The sequence below is a fragment of the Balaenoptera acutorostrata genome, chromosome 9 (assembly GCF_949987535.1).
Source record: "Balaenoptera acutorostrata chromosome 9, mBalAcu1.1, whole genome shotgun sequence".
NCBI classification, from domain to species: domain Eukaryota; kingdom Metazoa; phylum Chordata; class Mammalia; order Artiodactyla; family Balaenopteridae; genus Balaenoptera; species Balaenoptera acutorostrata.
In genome coordinates, this window is record NC_080072.1 from 55534526 (window position 1) to 55556475 (window position 21950).

Sequence of the window (21950 nt, forward strand, 5' to 3'; positions counted from 1 at the left end):
TTTGTAGGTTGTCTGAAGATGCCCATTCTAACTGGTGTGAGGTGATACCTCATTGTAGTTTTGATTTGCATTTCCTAATAATTAGTGATGTTAAGTAGCTTTCCTTGTGCCTCTTGGCCATCTGTATGTCTTCTTTGGAGAAATGTCTGTTTAGGTCTTCTGCCCATTTTTTGATTGCATTGTTTGTTTTTTAAATATTGAGCTACATGAGCTGTTTATATATTTTGGAGATTAATCCTTTGTCTGTTGATTCATTTGCAAATATTTTCTCCCATCTGAGGGTTGTCTTTTCGTCTTGTTTATAGTTTTCCTTTGCTGTGCAAAAGCTTTTAAGTTTCATTAGGTACCATTTCTTTATTTTTGTTTTTATTTCCATTACTCTGGGGGTGGGTCAAAAAAGATCTTCCTGTGATTTATGTCACAGAGTGTTCTTCCTATGTTTTCCTCTAAGAGTTTTATAGTGTCCAGTCTTACATTTGTGTCTTTAATCTATTTTGAGTTTATTTTTGTGTATGGTGTTAGGGAGTGTTCTAATATCATTCTTTTACATGTAGCTGTCCAGTTTTCCCAGCACCACTTATAGAAGAGACTGTCTTTACTCCATTGTATATCCTTGCCTCCTTTGTCATAGATTAGTTGACCATAGGTGTGTGGGTTTATCTCTGGGCTTTCTATCCTGTTCCATTGATCTGTATTTCTGTTTTTGTGCCAGTACCATATTGTCTTGATTACTGTAGCTTTGTTATATAGTCTAAAGTCAGGGAGTCTGATTCCTCCAGCTCCGTTTTTTTCCCTCAAGATTGCTTTGGCTTTTGTTTGTTGGAAGATTTTTAATCACAGTTTCAATTTCAGTGCTTGTGATTGGTCTGTTCATATTTTCTATTTCTTCCTGGTTCAGTCTCGGCAGGTTGTGCATTTCCAAGAATTTGTCCATTTCTTCCAGGTTGTCCATTTTATTGGCATAGAGTTGCTTGTAGTAATCTCTCATGATCCTTTGTATTTCTGCAGTGTCAGTTGTTACTTCTCCTTTTTCATTTCTAATTCTATTGATTTGAGTCTTCTCCCTTTTTTTCTTGATGAGTCTGGCTAATGGTGTATCAATTTGTTTATCTTCTCAAAGAACCAGCTTTTAGTTTTATTGATCTTGCTATTGTTTTCTTTGTTTCTATTTCATTTATCTCTGCTCTGATCTTTATGATTTCTTTCCTTCTATTAACTTTGGATTTTGTTTGTTCTTCTTTCTCTAGTTCCTTTAGGTGTAAGGTTAGATTGTTTATTTGAGATTTTTCTTCTTTCTTGAGGTAGGATTGTATTGCTATAAACTTCCCTCTTAGAACTGCTTTTGCTGCATCCCATAGGTTTTGGATCATCATGTTTTCATTGTCATTTGTCTCTAGGTAGTTTTTGATTTCCTCTTTGATTTCTTCAGTGATCTCTTGGTTATTTAGTAACGTATCATTTAGCCTCTGTGTGTTTGTGTTTTTTACATTTTATTCCCTGTAATTTATTTCTAATCTCATAGCATTGTGGTTGGAAAAGATGCTTGATATGATTTTGATTTTCTTAAATTTACTGAGGTTTGGTTTGTCACCTGAGATGGGATCTGTTCTGGAGAATGTTCCGTGTGCCCTTGAGAAGAAAGTGTAATCTGCTGTTTTCGGGTGAAATGTCCTATAAATATCAATTAAATCTATGTGGTCTATTGTGTCATTTAAAGCTTGTGTTTCCTTATTAATTTTCTGTCTGGATGATCTGTCCATTGGTGTAAGTGAGGTGTTAAAGTCCCCCACTATTATCGTGTTACTGTTGATTTCCTCTTTTATAGCTGTTAGCATTTTCCTTATGTATTGAGGTGCTTCTATGTTGGGTGCATATATATTTATAATTGTTATATCTTCTTCTTGGATTGATCCTTTGATTATTATGTAGTGTCCTTCCTTGTCTCTTGTAACATTCTTTATTTTAAAGTTATTTTATCTGAAATGAGTATTGCTACTCCAGCTTTCTTTTGATTTTCATTTGCATGGAATATCTTTTTCCATCCCCTCACTTTCAGTCTGTATGTGTCCCTAGGTCTGAAGTTGGGTCTCTTGTAGACACCATATATATGGGTCTTGTTTTTGTATCCATTCAGCGAGCCTGTGTCTTTTGGTTGGAGCATTTAATCCATTCACGTTTAAGGTAATTATGGATATGTACATTCCTATTACCATTTTCTCAATTGTTATGGTTTTTGTAGGGTCTTTTCTTCTCTTGTGTTTGCCACCTAGAGAAGTTCCTTTAGCATTTGTTGGAGAGCTGGTTTGGTGGTGCTGAATTCTCTTAGCTTTTGCTTGTCTGTAAAGCTTTTGATTTCTCCATCGAATCTGAATGAGAACCTTGCCAGGTAGAGTAATCTTGGTTGTGGGTTCTTCCCTTTCATCACTTTAAGTATAACATGCCACTCCCTTCTGGCCTGTAGAGTTTCTGCTCAGAAATCAGCTATTAACCTTATGGGAGTTCCCTTCTATGGTATTTGTTGTTTTTCCCTTGTTGCTTTTAACAATTTTTCTTTGTCTTTAATTTTTGTCAGTTTGATTACTGTGTGTCTCGGCGTGTTTCTCCTTGGGTTTATCCTGCCTGGGACTCTCTGCGCTGCCTGGATTTGGGTGGCTACTTCCTTTCCCATGTTAGGGAAGTTTTCGACTATAATCTCTTCATATATTTTCTCGGGTCCTTTCACTCTCTTCTCCTTCTGGGACCCCTATAATGGGAATGTTGTTGCGTTTAATGTTGTCCCAGAGTTCTCTTAGGCTGTCTTCATTTTTTTTCATTCTTTTTTCTTTATTCTGTTCTGTGGCAGTGAAATCCACCACTCTGTTCCAGGTCATTTATCCATTCTTCTGCCTCAGTTTTTCTGCTATTGATTCCTTCTAGTGTATTTTTCATTTCAGTTATTGGATTGTTTATCTCTGTTTGTTTGTTCTTTAATTCTTCTAGGTGTTTGTTCTTTAATTCTTCTAGGTGTTTGTTAAACATTTCTTGCATCTTCTCAGTCTTTGCCTCCATTCTTTTTCCGAGGTCGTGGATCATCTTCACTATCATTATTCTGAATTCTTTTCTGGAAGGTTGCCTATCTCCACTTCATTTAGTTGTTTTTCTAGGTTTTTATCTTGTTCCTTCATCTGGTTCATAGTCCTCTGCCTTTTCATTTTGTCTATCTTTCTGTGAATGTGGTTTTCGTTCCACAGGCTGCAGGATTGTAGTTCTTTTTGCTTCTGCTGTCTGCCCTCTGGTGGTTGAGGCTTGTGCAAGCTTCCTGATGAGAGTGGGTAGAACTGGCTGTTGCTCTGGTGGGCAGAGCTCAGTAAAACTTTAATCCGCTTGTCTGCCAGATGGGTGGGCTGAGTTCCCTCCCTGTTGTTGTTTGGCCTGAGGCAACCCAGCACTGGAACCTACAGGCTCTTTGGCAGGGCTAATGGGGGACTCTGGGAGGGCTCACGCCAAGGAGTGCTTCCCAGAATTTCTGCTGCCAGTGTCCTTGTCCCCGCAGGGTGAGCCACAGCTGCCCTCTGGCTCTGCAGGAGACTCTCCAACACTAGCAGGTAGGTCTGTTTCAGTCTCCTATGGGGTCACTGCTCCTTCCCCCTTGGTTCTCATGCACACACTACTTTGTGTGTGCCCTCCAAGAGTGGAGTCTCTGTTTCCCCCAGTCCTGGCAAAGTCCTGCAGTCAAATCCTGCTAGCCTTCAAAGTCTGATTCCTGGGAATTCCTCCTCCTATTACCAGACCCCCAGCTTGGGAAGCCTGATGTGGGGCTCAGAACCTTCACTCCAGTAGGTGGACTTCTGTGCTATAATTGTTCTCCATTTTGTGAGTCACCCACCCAGCAGTTATGGGATTTGATTTTATTGTGATTGCGCCCCTTCTACTGTCTCACTGCAGCTTCTCCTTTGTCTTTGGATGTGAGGTATCTTTTTTGGTGAGTTCCAGTGTTTTCCTGTCGAGGATTGTTCAGCAGTCAGTTGTGATTCTGGTGCTCTCACAAGAGGGAGTGAGCACACGTCCTTCTACTCCGCCATCTTGAACCAATCTCCAATGTCTACATTTTTGATATATTAATTGTGGTGGTCACTTTATCCATAGTTTACTGATCTATGACCACTAAACTAAGCACTAAAAGGAAATTACTTTATCTAGCTAAGCCAAAAAAGATTATTTTACATTTAGTTTGTAATGTCACTTAGGATTCTTCCTAAAGGCTTGTGAACCTTCGCCTTCTTTTAATAAGGCTTCATAATAAGGTCCCCTGAGAGTGAAATCATCTGAGCAGAATATGCCTGTGTCTTAAAATCTGATAAACATCACTTCATGGTATTTAGAAGATTAAAAGAGACTTAAAACATGTAAATGTTACTTTCAGGTTATTACAGCCAAGGAAGCCTGTGGCCCAGCTATCCAAACAGCTTAGCTTCAGCAAGTTGTTGTGAGCAGTGGGTTAGCCAAATTGGTTAGCCCACTTTAAGACTGACTATACTGTCTTTTGAGTTGACTTTTAACTTATGATATAGAATATAATTGTTTCATCTCTGAGGCACATTTATGTGTCCCTTTGCCCCAACACTAATTCATCATCTGCTTTATAGTAATTCCACTCAGATGTCACCATCAAGCACACTGGAGGCTACTAAATGATGTGATTTCCTAATCAGTGACATTAGTTTATATCTCCTTATTAAGATACCCATTAAATTCTTACTGGGAGAGATAACATGAACACTAATGCACTTTACATCTTCCATCAGTGCTTTTTTATTTATTTCTATAAAGGAGTTATTAATATCTGAATTTAAGAGTACAAGTGAATGCAAAGCTTTTAGTAATGGTCCACGATCTTTTACTCTGGTAAGATGTGGAAGATGTGAAAAGCAAAGACATTCATTATTATGTTGTCATTTTTATTCTCTCTCCCTCTCTAAAACATAGCCATGAAAATATACATAATACCATTTATTTTAAAAATTAGTTAATATCTTACTTTCATATAATCTCCTTCTAATTTTAATTTGGCGCTCAGAATATATACAGAATTTTGTGTGCCTTTTGAATATGATGGCCAAAAAGTATAATTGAATGTACTGTACTAGGCTCTGGTGGGTGAGGGGTTATACAAGAAGATGCCCCTATGAAAATTAGTCCACATGTATATAAAATATAACTATTCTGATGAATTCCCCACCAAACTGCCTTAACCAAGTGAGATATTCAGTAAATATCTCTCCGTTTCCATTCATTAGCATATGCATTTGAGACAATTGGCAAAGTTGCTAATGTGACTTTCCATTTGAGGAGTCCATAAACTACTGCCTTCAGGGCCTATGGCAGCAACATGGTACCCTTTGTTTTGCTTTGGGTTTTTGCTATTACTGCTTTTTCAAAACTGGTAATATGAAGTAAATAATACCAAGAAGTGGCACTTTGGCAAATCTGTTAACACATACACTTCTATTCATCTTACTATCAACATCATTACCTTCTACCTTTGGTCCTCACTCTTAGTGTGTTATTATCCCAGGTGCAGAAAGAGAAAGTTAGGCAGTGGCAGCCTTTTTAGTTTGCTACTTGTATCAAACTTTCTCTACTGTGAGTAAAACACAATGTCTTAGACTCACTGTATTTAATTTTATATTAACATTCTCTTCCCCCTCCAAATAATCACATGGTTCAATACTAGTACCCACATTTACTAGAGCTGCATTAGTTTGGATTTAACAAGAAGCAGACTTCAGGAGGGGATTAGATGGACAAACGATTCATTGAAAGAGGGAGTGGAGGAAGGTGGGAAGAGCCTTCAGACTGCAATGCAGATATGATACTTGTAGAAGGAGAGAGGGAAGGAAGGAGAACTAAGTAGGAAGATTCTTGGACTGCAACTCAGTTCTAAGAAAGGTTCATCCAGGTTGATGGGAAATCTTCAAGCCAAAGTTGCCCATTGGAGGAGTCGCATGTTTCACTGAAGTGGGCCTACCTCAGCAGCATTGCTGTGCACAGTCATTGGCTGGGCGCAGCCTGTAGGAAGTTTGGCATGAATGCAGTGAGGACCCAGAGGTGCAGTAGCTGGAGCCATCAGCCTGCACGTATATACCCTGCTGCAGAAGATCTAAGGGACACATTTTATGGCTTCCATACCAGTTCATGACTTCAGATAAATTTAGCACCTACTGCCAATACAGGGTTATTGTAAAGATTAAATAATGTATTTTAAAACCTTGGAACATGATAATAATAAATGTTAGCTCTTTTTCTGCCTCCCCACCCTCCACTTCTAATAGAATGTGATAATTTTCTAACTTACTTTACTTAGAAGAATATCATTAGGGTAGAAAATGTGCCAAGGTTGTCTATAGCAGTGCTACTCAAAGTGTGTTCTCCAGACCAGCACGTTACCAGTCTGCAGCAAAAGTAAGGAACTTGTACCAAATGTAAGTCAGCTATGTCAATAAACACACTACTTAGTCCAGGTGCAATTTTTTTTTCATATCAAGACAATGAAAGAAGCACTGTGTTTAGTTATATTCCAGCACAAGCTCCTTATTTAATGCATATTGGCACTTTGAGTAGCATTGGGGTTTAGTCAGATATAAGAAGCAAAATATAATACTCTTTTAAAAATCAGATTTTCTTTTTCACTCTATATGCGACTTCATTATATATATTTCTGCTTGTCTGCTACAGAGGAAACCACTCAAAGCTGGGCATTGGCAATTCATGTTACTTATGTCAGTGGCAGCCAATGGCACCGTTAGCATTTGTCAGCTTCAGGGCCTATGACCAAATATCAAAAGTAGGCAGGTTTGTCACTGTCATATTTCTAGGCCCTTTTTCCCAACTCATTTACCAGCAAATATTCATTGACCTTCCACCACCTGCCAGATACCATGTGCCTGCTGACGCCCAGTGTTCTCACGCTGCTGTGTTACAGCCTTGCGAGCCCCCAAGTTTGATATGCGCCACCAAAATCTACTTTCCCACACAGTTCCAGGGAACTGAAAGTCCCACTCCCTCAGTAATACAAAGGCGACTTTACCTCCTAGTTACATATTTGCAATTTAAAATTTGAGCCTCTTACTGGAATGATATAAGACATTTCTGAACTCTGTGGATGCACTACCTTAATCCATGAGCTGTAATCTTTCTTTAGTTCTGTTAACCATATATACCAGAAATACTTGTCATCACACATCTGTAAAGCTGCTGACCTCTGCCCTAAAGTGGGTGTTGAATTTTCCCACAACCTTTTACTTTGGTAACCTTCTGCCATGGAATGACCGTGGGCGTGGAGACATGAATCCAGGAAGCCAATCAGACCTGTTCCTTGTATGTTTAAGGATTTAAAGTATTGGCTGTATATTGTTTTTAATTGCAGGCATCCTTTGATATTTGAAACTAATTAGATGGAGGCTTGGTGTATTTTTTTCCTATGTATTCCCAGATCTTTGATGGTTTGTTAACATGATGTAGTAGACTAGGAATATCTACTTTTGCCTTCAGACTTTCGAAAACTAAAGTGCATGTTTCATAAAATTAAAGTGTCCCAAGAGTCAGTTAATATAAAGCAATATTTTACCAAGGTCATAAGTGATTTAATATGAAAGATCATATTTTATTGTAACCATAACAGACTTAACAAAACCTAGGCAGACAAATTGCTGGTTTAGAAATGATCTGAACTTATTTTTCCCAAAAAAACAAAACCCACGAGATTGTGTATATAAGGCAACAGGCATTATTTCATTGATCCCCAAGGTTGTGGATCTAGCAGCAACTATTATAGTGTGCTTTGTTTTTATTATTGCTCTGTTTAGTTAGTCATCCAAATTCTAGCCATTTCTGTTTATAGCAAGATATAGCATATAGCCCAGGCAGCACAGCTAGTCATACCTTTTTATTGATGTAATTTGACTTATTTTGGTTCCTTTCCTAGTGTCTAACATTTTGTGAAGCCCTGACATAAATTATTGGCTTGTATAACCCACTGCATCACCTTCACCCAGAGATTTGCTGCCTATGCAGTTCCTTAATTTTCAAGTGTGCGAGATTTATTTTTCCTTAGTGAGTCCTAATGTTTCTGCATGCACATGCACACATGCTTGTGAATGTGTGTGGGTACATAGGAATGCCAGTGAGAAAGTCAAACATATTCTTGGTTAATTCCTGCATGAGATTCTGGAGAAATCTTTAAACTTACAGATACTGGTTGCTGTGTTCTCAAATTGACTTGATCATGAACAATATGGTGGTATTTTTAAATTTTTGTTCCAGTTTTGCCTATTTTTCCAAGGAATTCTGACTAATCAGGACTCTACACTTCATCTCCTCAGTGAATACTTATTGACTGCATAGCTGACCAATTGATATTCCCTAAGCCAATGTAAATGCGTAAGATACTCTTACAAGTGTTGTGTATCAGACAAGGCACTTCAGTCCTCATGAGACCCTATAAGATAGAAGGAATTGTCTCCACTTTAAAAATGAGGACTTTGTAGCTCAGAAAACTTAAACACCTTACCCAAAGTCATACAGTTTATAAATGAAGGATCGGGACACTTTATCAGAAGACCTTTATGTACATTATTTTATTTGATCCTTATAACAGTCCTGGAGGTGGACAGAATAAATTCTTTTCTATGCTGTTGAGTACATGGTCACTACAGTGGACCTGGTTCAGTCCAGTACTGTCCTATGAACTCTGATATTACTTGACATTTGTTTAAAGTTTATAGGCCAGTAATGGCATTGGTCACACCATTTTAGTGCCCCTGTGGTTTCCCAGTGGATAGTTTTTGTTAAGTGATTCTCTGTTGTCTCCAAGGTAGAGTCCCTGCTCAGATACTTGGTGTTCATGTAAGCACTCTTATAATGAAAAAACGACGGGGTGGGTCGGGGGGGAAGCCTTGCAAATCTGTTCTTGTCAACCACCTGCTTAAAACCTTCAAATAGTTTCCACAGGCTACCTTCCCACAACCCTTCCCCCTCAAAAACAAAAACAAAAAGACACTTCAGCATGCCAAAGGCTTCACATGATCTGTCTTCTTCCTCCCTTTTCAGCCTCACCTTCTGCTGCCACTTACCCCAAAACCCCAGCTACTGGCCCTTTATGCCAGGAAAGCTGAACTGCTTCACTGAGGTGAGGCCCACCTTCCACTTTTGCTTTTTTACCCCCTTTTACCCCCTTTGCCTGATATCTCCTCCTGTCATCCATGTGCTAAACTTCCATTCAGTCTCCACTGTACAGCTCTGCAGTCTTGTCTTCTATGAAGCCTTTCTTTACCCTCCTGAACAGAGTTGTTGTTCATCATCTGTTCTCCCTGCAGAACTTAAAAAAAAAAAAAAGAAAGAAAAACTCAGTTGGGAATTCCCTGGCAGTCCAGTGGTTAGGACTCCCCGGGTTCCATCCCTGGTCGGGGAACTAAGATCTCACAAGCCACACAGCGCGGCCAAAAAAAAAAAAAAAAAAAAAACCTCAGTCAAATATATCAATATTTTTACATTTCTGTTGTTATATATTGTGTGTGTGTGTGTCTCCCCTACTAGACTAATAAACTCTTTAAGGATGAGAGACCAAAGCTTACTCATCCCTTTATCCTAACACAGTGCCCAGCACGAAAAATGGGCTCAGGAAAGGTTTGGACCTAGAAGACAAAAAGAATCATGACCTTCCTCTGTGGATTAAGGACTAAGAATTCAACACTGAAAGGAAGAACTTGCCATTTAAAAGGAGAGGGGGGTACACATTTGTATCAAATGAAATTACTGTCTTCACTTATAAATGTGCTGGGCTTGGCATGTGTCTAGGAAGATAATGCAGGGCTTTGAGAAGTGGAGTTAGATTAAAGAGAAATTATGCAGTGAGTGAGCATTTTCCCCAAAACTATTCCTTTGGTAATAAGTTGTTATAAGTTATTGAGTACCTTTTTCTCTTCTAGTTAAACAGAGAGCTGACAAATGTTTTCAAAGTGTTATCAGCATTTTCTAGTAGTTTGTCTTTCACTGACACTTTTATTTAATTATTTCAGATGTAGTAGTAAATTACTGCCCTTGTGTGTAATTCAACTAGTGGCAATATTAGGCAGATTGTTACCAGCTCACCAGGATGTGTGACATGATGCCATTTGAAACTCTGAAAATGGAGGGGAAGGGATTGTGTCTTTAGATAACTCAGCCGTGGAGTTCTGGACCATTAATACTGTTTTTAGTTTTATAAAAATTGTACATGCTGTTAAAGAGTCAAATAGTTCCATAAGGTTTATTATGAAAAATAGTATTTCTCCTTGTTCCCCAAAGGCAACCACTTTTCTATAATTTTAACAGATTCTCTTAGTATTTGCCTCCAAATAACTAAATACCTGACAGTATTGATGCTTCTTGGGTTTTGTTTTAGGATTACCAGTGATTCCTTCAGTGAAGGAGGAGAATTTAGCTCCCTTTCACCACCTCTTTACTGCAGCTATATTCCATTCTACCAATATAGGTTAGTATTTAAATTACCAGTTCTATGTAAATTTCCCTCATAGATAAGAATGCAGTATACTATGATTACTTTTTTCCTACCTAATATTTTTTGGTTTCTTTGAAGTTTATGATTCTCTTATTTTTACTCTGATTAGTTTTCAATATGCTTATAGCTAATTCTACCCCAAATTCTCCACCAGTTATCTAAATCTCCTTTCAAGATGTTCAGACATATCAGATGTACAATCTGTTACTTGTCAGGTATTCAGTCAATTTAATCTTTGGAAGAAATCTCTCCTGAAGCCTTCTGACATGCTCCAGTCTCTATGCCTTTACTATAATCCTAGGGATTCCCATCACTTCTCTTATGTTGAAATCCATTTCTCAAATGGATTCCATGTCTTCCTCTTTCTCAGTGTACTCTCTTGTTTTGTTGGCAAATATCCTCCTATAGCTTCCTGAGAAGAGGTAAATTTTAGTGACTTTGTAAATATAAAAATATCTTTATTCTTTTTTGGCTGGGTATGGAATTAGGCTGGAAAAAAATATCTATATATATATGTATATAGATATAGATTTTTTTAAAGAATTTTCAAGTCATTGCTCCATTATGTTTTAACTTCTGGTGTTACTTTTGAGAAACCTAAAGATATTTGATTACCCTTTTTTTGAATGTGATCTATTTACTTATTTTGTTTTGCTTTGCTTTGTTTTCTTTCTGGAAATTTGTAAGAACTCCTCAGTGTTTTAAAATTTCAGACTGATGGGCCTTTGAGTTTATTTTTATCCATTGTGCTAGGTACTCAGTGGATCCTTTTAGTCTGAAAATTCATGTCATTAAGTTCTGGGAAATTTCTTTGAATTATTTCATTGATGATTTCTTCTTTATTTTCTCTTCTCTTTCTAGGCTACATTATATTTAGGTGTTTGATCTCCCATACTGATCCTCTAATGTTCTTATATCTCTTTTCTCCTGTTTTTCATCTCTTTGTCTTTTTCTTCTAACTCCTCAGAGATTCCCTTAACTTTATGTCTTGCCCTTCTATTTTTTGTTTTTCATATTTCACTTTCATATTTTAAATTGTTAAGAACTCTTTTTCTCTGAATAGTGTCATGTGTGTAGTATCTTCTTTTATCCATCTGAGCATATTAATGGTTTTTAAATTTTTGTTTTAAATTTTATTTATTTATTTATTTATTTTTGGCTGTGTTGGGTCTTCGTTTCTGTGCGAGGGCTTTCTCTAGTTGCGGCAAGCGGGGGCCACTCACTAGCACAGCCTCTCTTGTTGCGGAGCACAGGCTCTAGACGCGCAGGCTCAGCAATTGTGGCTCACGGGCCCAGTCGCTCCGCGGCATGTGGGATCCTCCCAGACCAGGGCTCAAACCCGTGTCCCCTGCATTGGCAGGCAGATTCTCAGCTGCTGCGCCACCAGGGAAGCCCCTAAAATTGTTATTCTTGTTTCTGTTTTCGGTTTGATCTTGATACTATCATTTGCCTTAGAGGCTTTTCTTAAGTTTGGTGATACTTGATTGCATATTTCTTTTTAAGAGGAGAGGACTAGAAAACATTGGAAGCTCTTCATATGTGGATAGAGGTTGTCAACTGTGGGGTTCACTGTAGGGTAATTTGGCTCCGCTCTTTTCATTGGGGAACACACCTGATGTCATTCTACTTAGGTCCTTCCTCTTGGGCTTGTCTAGGATCTCTCAGTTACCCACCGTGAAGTATTTGCCTGTGTTCTGGAAGCAGAGTGGAGGGGAAGAGGACTGGAGGTCACAGCGTTTATTATACATACATTCATTTAATCACCTTGTTTTCAGTACAGTGCCTTTGCCCTTAATTGTGTTGATGTTTCCCTCTCCAAAGAATAAAATTCTAGTTTATTTGCCAAGGTGTAAGAGTGGTTGTTGCCTGACTCTGTGGAGTTGGGAGGAGATCTGGAAATATAATTGTCTTACAGATTTTCAACTAGTCTTCCTGGTTTGTTTTTTTTTTTGAATTGAGATGTAAGTGACATACAACACTATATCAGTTTCAGGTGCATAACATAATGATGCACTGTTTGTATACACTGCAAAATGATCACCCAGTTTTCTGTTCTTTAATTCCAGTTTTACTGCCACTTTAAAAAGTACTTGGGGGTCACCAATTCCTGAGCCTTATGGTTGTTACTGAATTATAGCTCACATCACCTCTCAACCCCCCTCTTCTGGCTTAGAATTCAACTTTTTCAAGTCAGCTTAGTTACCACTCATCCATCTGCTTTTCAGCTTCCAAAATTTTGTTGCTATTATAACCTTTCCTATTCTCTCTCCTTGTTGTATTTACATATAAGCACAATACATACAGTGGATAATAATTTAAAACATTACTGTCTTCTCATTAGAAACAATGGAAGCATAAAGATAGAAAACCCCATTACTGACATGTTATTGGAGTTTTTGGAGGTTGCAAAAGTAAATGTACAGGGTGGTGCAGTGGTTAAGAATCCGCCTGCCAATGCAGGGGACATGGGTTCGAGCCCTGATCCAGGAAGATCCCACATGCCACGGAGCAACTAAGCCCATGCACCACAACTACTGAACCTGCACTCTAGAGCCCACGAGCCACAACTACTGAGCCCACGTGCCACAACTACTGAAACCCGCGTGCCCTAGAGCCCGTGCTCCGCAACAAGAGAAGCCACCGCAATGAGAAGCCCGCGCACCACAACAAAGAGTAGCCCCCACTCGACACACCTAGAGAAAGCCCACGCACAGCAACGAAGACCCAACGCAACCAAAAATAAATAAATAAATAAAAATTAAAAAAAAAAAAAAGTAAATGTATATGTTTCAATCTTCCATCTTAACCCACAAGTCCCCAAAAGAAGTTTTTAAATGAAGGAAGGTTTTTTAAAGGTATAAGAAACCAGTGAACTTTAAAATATTCTTTTTATTTTAACCAAATTCAGCCTGATTTTGTTACATTTCCAACAGTAGGAGAATGAGATCCAAATACAGCTATAGTGAATGTCTCAAAGCCACAACCAGGCTTTTTGACTGTTTGTCTTTTCCTGTCAAGAATTAAAATCCAGAGAGTCACAAAACCTAGAGATCAGAGACATTTCCTCTAATTTCCAACATTTTTCTGCAGTATTCCTAAGAGATACTCCTTGTGCTCCTTAAAACTATTTGATGAGGAATGTATTACCTTCTGAGACAGTTCATAAATTTATTTTGTGAAAATAGGGAGGGAAGTAGATTAGAAAGTTGGCTCTGTCACTCTGTAATGTTTATCCATAATATCCATGTTATAAAAACAGTATCCTGGGAACAGCGTTATTTGATATTCATGGCTTTAAATCAGATAGACTAGAGTTTTATTGGTTTTATCAGTTGTGTAACCTTTAGGAATTACTTAACACTCTGAACCTGTATCATCATCTGTGAAGCAAAGATTAAATACAGTCGGCCTACCTCGTCCACGCGTTTGGCATCCGTGGATACGGTGGGCCCATGTAGGGACTTGAGCAACTTTGGATTTTGGTATCTGCAGGGTTCCTGGAACCAATACCCCACTGATACCGAGGGACATCTGTAATACCTTGAGGGTTTATAAACTTTAAATAAGATACAGTATTAAAGGATATGGCAAAGAGCTTGGCACATAGAAGCTGAACACTAAATGATATCCATTTTTCTTCTTACTGGTTCAATCAGGGAAAGCTTTTCAGTGTATAACATTTGGACTATACCTGAAGAGAGGGTAAGATTTTAATAGATAAGCCAGAGATGGAGACCTTCCTGGAAGGATGGACCTTCCAGACTGAAGGAATAGCATGACAAAGCCATAACTGTATCAAAGAATCAAGATCTGAGGCTTATTTAAGAAATGGCAAGTATTTTTAGGTGTTTGGATTGTAGAGTACATGAAAGGCTACAGCATAATGTGAGTGAGGCTAGGAAGGTTTTGACATAAGACACACCTCAGCAAGAAAATTAAAAAGCTGGTGTTCTCACATATTGCAACACTGAGTGAGACACAGACAAAGCAAGGATTCATTGGGAAATCAAGGCTCCCTTCTCTGTTAAAGCTTACTTAACATGGCTTTTTAATGACCTGATAGAGATCAAAATTGTAATGGAAGTTATTGATAATCCTGGAAAAATGTATGTTACATATGTAGTTACTCTAAACAAGTCAAGAACGTAAGTAAAGAATATGTCCAAGAGAAGAAGATTGCTATCTTCATATTTCAAAGGCTGTCAGGGGAAGAAGGAGTAAAATTAAACCTTGCTGATGGATTAGATTAATACAAATAGGTAGGAATCAGAAAGAGGGAGTTCTTAGTTCATATGAGAAATAATATTTTTTATCAGAACTACCCAACAATGAAATGGAAAGCTTGGGATGAATTAAGTATCTAGTCATTAGAGGTGTACATACTAAAGCTAGATGATTGTCAAAGATGCCGTAGAAAATGGGACTGTTCTTTGAAAAGGTAAAAGCAAGTGTCTTCTCAGGTTATGCTCTACTCCATATGGTTCTGTGCCTGACCAGGGCTCTTACATTATCTAGGTATAAACCTTGTATCAAGCTTTGCCCACAACAAGCTATTCCACAAACTAGAACCTTGAGGACTGTTACAAATACCCTGAGGCAGTGCCGTCCTTTAGTCAACTGTTTAAACTGCTTCAAAGAGTTCCAGTAGCCCTCACTAGAGCAGGCTCCTGATGGTGCCTTAACCAGGGACTTCTCCACAGTTCTGCTGAACTCAGTGGGACAGTCTCACCCAAGTGAAGCCTTTGGTGCTGCTCAATGGACCTCAAGGACATCCTCGCCTGAGCAAGAGCCTCCAGACTCTTGAGACAGTGCTTGTCATCCCCTTGCAAACCCCTAGTAGCTATAAAACGCTTTCCTTCTCTTTGTGTTAACTGAAACTTGAGCCCCTTCCATTGGAGACTTGTTTTTTGACACTCCACAAGAGCAAGAAGGTGATAAAGATGGAGGGAGGGATGGGTAGTTTGTACATTTCTCCAGACCATTACTTTTCCCTCCTTGTGTAAAACCATCATTCCTTCTTTGGAGCTGTTTAACTGTTCAACTCTCCATCACACCTAATCCTGAACATCTGATATGCTGGTTACTTCTTTGGGGCACTCAGAACTTGGAAGCTTGCTTAAGGTCTTCCTTTCTAGGCCGCTGCTCATATAATAACCATGTTTTACCCTAATCTCATCCCGTCTTTCCCATACCAAACTGTGTGCTGTTTCCCATGTTCTCTCTTGCTTCTGTGCTTTTATGCACACAGTTTCCTCTATTTGGAATACTGTTTCCCTACTCTTTCACCTAATAAAATCCAGCTTGCACTGTGTGGCCATATAGGTTATTACTTCCTTATCACTTCCTTTCCAAACATACTTGTCTCCCCTAGATTTGGTTAGGCGTCCTTCTTCTGTGTTCCTATAATTTTCTCTAATGTGATATTTATTATTCTTTAACATATTTATGTTTCTGATTTTTAAATGTCTTTTCCATTATATTATTATTACCCGGAAAGCAGGAGCTGCCTCTTCTTTATTTTATAACTCCAACCCATGGCCTAGCGCATAGAAGGTGTTCAGTATCTATTGGCAGAATGCATACATGATTCCATCTGGTTGTCTTCTTTGTGCCTATACAAGACTGAAGGTGGAACAAAAAGGAGTAGACTAGGTCTTATTACTGTAGCTAGTTTATATCTAGCTCAAATTCTGTTTGGGATGTATATATTCATACAAGTTAGATAAATAAATACACACACACTGATGGACTTAGGTTCAGAACGTAATTCTGCCCTTTACCTCCTGTTGTTTTACGCTTTCTTCCTGATAACCCTACACTGTCACCCCACTTTTCTGTTTCTGCCAATTTTCCCATCCCCTTACTTCAGCCCTTTGGCATTTCTTATCTTCAGAATGTTGTGAATATGTCACTTACCTTGGATGTTTTCTTTTTGGTGAGTCCTGTCTTTTAAGGGTATAGAACAGCGGTCCCCAACCTTTTTGGTACCAGGGACCGGTTTCATGGAAGACAGTTTTTCCGCAGGTGGGGCGGGGCGGGAGGAAATGGTTCAGGCAGTAATGCAAGCGATGGTTCAGGTGGTAATGCGAGCGATGGGGAGTGATGGGGAGCAGCAGGTGAAGCTTCGCTCGCTCACCCGCTACTCATCTCGGGCTGTGCGGCCCGGTTCCTAACAGGCTGCGGACCGATACCAGGGGTTGGGGACCCCTGTTATAGAATGTTACATATAAGACATGTCTGATTCAGTTGAGACCAAAAATAACAACATATAGCCTTCACTAAAGGAAGTTAGGAGAAAAACTAGTAATGAATGAAGCAGAAAAATAAGGTACAGCATTAATGGTTAAGTGTAAAAAAACAGTATTGTTCTTAGGAATAGCTGTTGAGGAAAGGGGATGAGAACTAACAACTGTAAGATACTTATAACTCACAGACTGTGTTGAGAGTTTTACATACATTATTTTATTTATTCCATACAATAACTCTGAAGCAGATGTTGTTACATGTATTATGTGGATGAGGAACCAGAGGTTCAGAGGGGTTAAGTGACTTGCTCAAGGTCACAAAGGTGTTAACTTGCAAACCTGGAATTCCAACCCAAGACCTTTTCACTTTTTAGTTCCTCTCCATTACCACTTCATATATATTAAATTGGCTTTTTATTAGATTATTTTTGATTTAAGAATTTTGGAAGTTAGCTAGGAAGTTAACGTGAAAGTGGCAGTTTGAAGATAGAAGATCATGTGGTTTAATAACCTTGGAATAGTCCTTGGAACAGCCAATTGGTTTGATGGGGTGGTTTTGTGTCATAACCTGTTCAAAGATTATTAACTAATAGTGCCAGAGAGCAATATTTAAATAGCAAATGGAGCTCTCATTTACCAAATCTCTTGATGGAAATTTTAACACAATCTAAAATTTGTGCTGATTTTTTTTTGTATCTTTTTTTGGGGACAGTTGTCCAAAATTGTTCATGCCTGCTTAGATGATTAACACACTATATAAACTTTATTTTCAATGTACTTTGTCCAGAAGAAAATTGTATTCACACTCTATTGTGAGAAATTAAATAAAATGATTCCTTGGCCAATCTGCTCCTCTTCCCCTCGACACCCCACACACACACACACACATACATATACACATACATTCATCTAATGCACTTACCTGCCTGTGAGTTTCACTTAGATTCTTTCCTCCATCTCCACTGATTTGCCTTTCTTCCTACTATTTACTGCCCAGCTTGGCTCAGCTCACTTTTGTCAGATTATGGCTTAGGTCCCAACACTTCAAGAAAGTTTTTCCCATGGGGATTTCTCCGTAAATCAAATAAGCAAATTTGGATTTCACCCCTGCAGTCTGCAACTCAATTCCCCCCAAAAGTTTATTAATTACCATGCACCTGGCATAATGTTAGTTGGCAGGCATTTAATGATAAATAAAATAGATCTGTGCTATTAACATAGTCTTATTGTAGGTATTGTGTAAGGTGTATGGGAGCAAATTATTTACTCTTTCTGTATCTCAGTTTCTTCATCTATAATATGGGGACAATAATAGTACCTGCTTTGTTACAGTTCTTACGATGATGATTGCATGAGTTAGTATTTGTATAGTACTTAAGACAGGGCCTAGCATATAGAAAATGCTATAGAATTGTTTTTATTTACCAAAACAAAAGTGAACATTGCAATACTTTATCTAGTTCTAAAAAATCCTATTGGTATCTACTAGTATCATAATAAATTTATAGATTAGTTTATAGAAAAATGTCATTTTTTAGTAACAAATCTTCCTATCCAAGAACAGGGTGAATTTCCACTTACTAAGATCTTCTTTTGCGTCCCTTAATAGGATATTACGGTTTTCATCATATGGATCTCACCATTTGGTTATTTTTGTTTCTAGGTATTTTATCTTTGTTGCTGTTTAAACTAGCACCATGTAATAGTCTGATTCAATAGTATTTATATAAAGGAAGACTACTGATTTTTGTTTTTAAATTTTCTACTGAATTTGTGATGAATCTTCAGTTGGTTTGCTTGGATTTTCTAAATGTGTAATCATATCATCTCTAAAAATGGATCATTTTACCTCTTTTTCCCCAATTTTTATAGCTCTTAACTCTTTCTCTTATCTAATTTGTATTAATTAACTATGGTAGTAGTGAATAGCCTTATTTTATTTATATTGTAATTTTTGACTTATGACCATTATACTTGAAAAAGATTATTATATACAACCTGGTGTGCTTTCCCAGTTTGATAAACAAGGTCACTTAATGCTGTGCTTTGCTCTAACAACCAAAGATTTCATCCTGTTCTGAACTAGTTATTCATGTATTTTTTAGTTTTTCAGTGTGTCTTCCATAAACTTGAACATCCACATTTGGCTCTTAGCCTGACAGGATCTTGCAAAATATTTTAGAGGACCATAGTCTCTGGAGAATAAAAGTTCAGACTCCTCAAAATAAAGTTAGGGATAATTCTTCAGTGTCTCAGACGCCTTCCCCTTGAGTGCTTAAAGTATGTCCCAGCACGTGTTTAATGTTCAAAATATTATTTGCTATCTAAAACCTCTGTGTCCTTGTGTAGAGCTATCCCTGTTGTGCCTGACACATAGTAGATACACAGAAATGTTACCTGTTCGTCAAGGAACTGCTCAGGCCACATTCTCCCCACGAATTCGCTCCAAGTATCTTCAAGTAAAAGGTAGATGTAATCTTTTCCACCTGTATTAGTTTTCTGTTGCTGCATAATAAATTACCACAAATTTAGCAGCTTAAACAACATGCATTTTTTAACCTCACAGTTCTGCAGGTCAGAAGTCTGAGTGGGCTCATCCTGTCTCTCTGCTCAGGGGCCAACAAGGCCAAAATCAAGGTGTTGCTCAGGCTGGGCTCTGATCTGGAGACTCTTGGGAATAATCCACTTCCAAACTCATTGAAAGTGTTGGCAGAATCCAGTTCCTTGCAACTGTAGGTCTGAGCAGGCTTTACTGGCTTTCTGCTCCTAGAGGCCTCCTGCATTCCTTCTCACATGGTCCCTCCATCCTCTGACCAATAATGTCTTATGAAGCACTTCTCACAGTGCAAATCTCTCAGAACATTCTCTTCTGCTTCTAGCCAGAGAAAACTCTCTGCTTTCAAAGGCTCGTGTGATTAGATTAGGCCTACCCAGATAATATCCCTTTGCCATAAATATAAAATAATCAGGGGAGTAACACTGGGGCTAAGGGTCATAGAGGCCATCTTAAAATTCTGCCTATTGTCCCACCCTTCAGACTCTCATTGAAAGTTGTACTTTCCTTCTAGATTCAGTTAGTTATCATTCATTTACGAGGTAACTGCCTCAGAGTGGCATCCATGGCTGAGTCACTTTATGACACTCTTATCATACCTTGCACACCTTCCCTGTAGTAGATATTCAGTACGTATCCAATGAATTAATTATACTTTTTGTTAAATGAATCGTGAGATGAAAAGATGAGCAGAGTTATTCCAGACCAGATTGTAAGAACATCTGTCCAATTGGAAGGGCAGTGTGCACTTGACAGTTCATTGCCATTTGGGAGGGGGTTTTTTTGTTTATTTTGCTTCTCCTTTTTTGAGGCTACATTTATTTATGATCGACCAGAGAGACTAAACAATGGATGCATGGGCTTGGACTCTAATGCAATTCAAGTGAGGTCAGAAGAATTCCACACACACAAAAAAAACCTTAAAAGGCATGAAGTAGATATTACAGTAAAATTAATATTTGAAGGGGAAAAAATCATTTGTAAGAGAAAAAAGCACTCTGGAAAACTGTGTTCCATTTAGGGCACCTCATTACCAGATTATTTAAGGTAAACTGGAGGGAGTTCAGAGACATAAAGAATGATGAAGAGGCTGTAGGGATTAATACAAGCAAAGATTTTAAACAACTAAATATGTATAGCTTAACTGAACAACAGCTGAGTAGAGATGTAACTGTTGTCAAATGTCTGATATCAGGAGAAGGAATGTGTTTCTCTGAAGAGTTGAGAGTCCCTTTCTAAGTATTAGAATTAAATGAGAAATGAGAAAACAATCTTTTCTCTCCAACTTGTAAGCAGTATTTAGACTGTGTGTTGGGATGTGAAGTGTCAGAGTTGAATTCAAATCCCAGCTCCTCTACTTGCTACCTGCAAACATTCAGACAACTCCTTTAACCTCTTTCACTTTGTCATGTGTAGAGTGGGAATTATACGACCTACCTCATGGGGTTATTACGAAGATTAAATGAAGCAGTAAACAGTGAGGTTCCGTGCCTGGCACGGGTTGCAAGTCGAGAAGAATGGTAAATGCTATTGGTATTACCATTATCGTCTTCATTCTTAAGTGGTTAAGAGTTCAAAGTGCTAGAGTCAGACAAAGCTGGGGTGCAAATTCAAGCTCTACAATCTATTAACTCTACCTCTAAGTCTCAGTTTCTTCAACCATATGAGCGTAATAGTGAGAACTAATGAAATAATGCAATCTGAAATACTTATCGTAATGCTTGGCACATTATTCAGTAAATATATTAGCAGCTGTAGCATTATTTTAATTATCATTAACACAATCAGCATTCAACCTAGAACCTGGCCAAAGTACTAGTATATATTCAAATTATTTCCAGATTTCCCCTATTGTAAACAATGCCATATACGTATCTCTTTTTTCGTTATAATCACCACGTGTGTGTGTGTGCGTGCACACGCGCACACACACACACACACACACACAGAGTTCAGTAATTATTTGTTGAATTGAATTTGGTAATTTCTACCAATAATCATGTCAGATATTTGTGGTCACTGTGCATTGCTAGGGAGATGCCGGAATGGGCTTCTATACTCCTTGTGTAATCAAATTTGTGACAACAGATTTAAGTGTTTTTTTCATTCCAATAAAACTCTGACACTTAGATTTACCTGAGTTTCTATGAAAGAATCCCTGCTCTTACAATGGAATTTTCATTTTTGTCTTTTACACCCATAAGAACTCCCTGTGGCTCCTCTTTACAAATAGGATTGTGTTGTGTAGTAAACAGAATCTACTCTGGCTAGATTAAGCAGAAATGGCATTAGTTTAGAGGGTTTCCAATTAGAAGATGTTAAGATTAATCAGATAATCAGAGTGTATTAATCAGATGTATTCATCAGTGATAGCTCACAGAAAGTACAGGATAGCCCAAAGAAGAGCTACAGATGGCAAAAAAAACAAAAGCCACATGAAAGGATGCTAAATATTATTAGTCATTAGGGAAATGCAAATTAAAACTATAATGAGACACTACTACATACTTAATAGAATGGCTAGAATTTTTAAAACTGCCAGTATCAAGTCCTGGCAATGATGCAGAGCAGCAAAAACACTCATCCATTGCTGGTGGGAATGCAAGCTTGTGTA

General features: G+C 38.2%; 1 protein-coding gene and 1 long non-coding RNA gene across 6 annotated transcripts in view; one reads left to right on the forward strand and one right to left on the reverse strand.

The window, feature by feature from the left end:
* The window catches only part of UVRAG (UV radiation resistance associated), a 312724-nt gene that overhangs the window by 247616 nt on the left and 43158 nt on the right, over positions 1-21950 (forward strand). The window contains exon 14 of one of the 4 annotated variants that reach the window (XM_057553095.1): positions 3533-3584. The exons of the other annotated variants lie outside the window; for them this stretch is intronic. Within the exon in view, the coding sequence (XP_057409078.1) occupies positions 3533-3584 (52 nt within the window). The remainder of the gene's footprint in view (positions 1-3532; positions 3585-21950) is intronic. 4 annotated transcript variants of the gene reach the window in all.
* LOC103017345 (uncharacterized) overlaps positions 1-21950 on the reverse strand; it is an 85130-nt gene that overhangs the window by 35503 nt on the left and 27677 nt on the right. For both annotated transcript variants that reach the window (XR_452151.2, XR_009009275.1), the window contains exon 3: positions 19180-19287. This is a non-coding gene — a long non-coding RNA (uncharacterized LOC103017345). The remainder of the gene's footprint in view (positions 1-19179; positions 19288-21950) is intronic.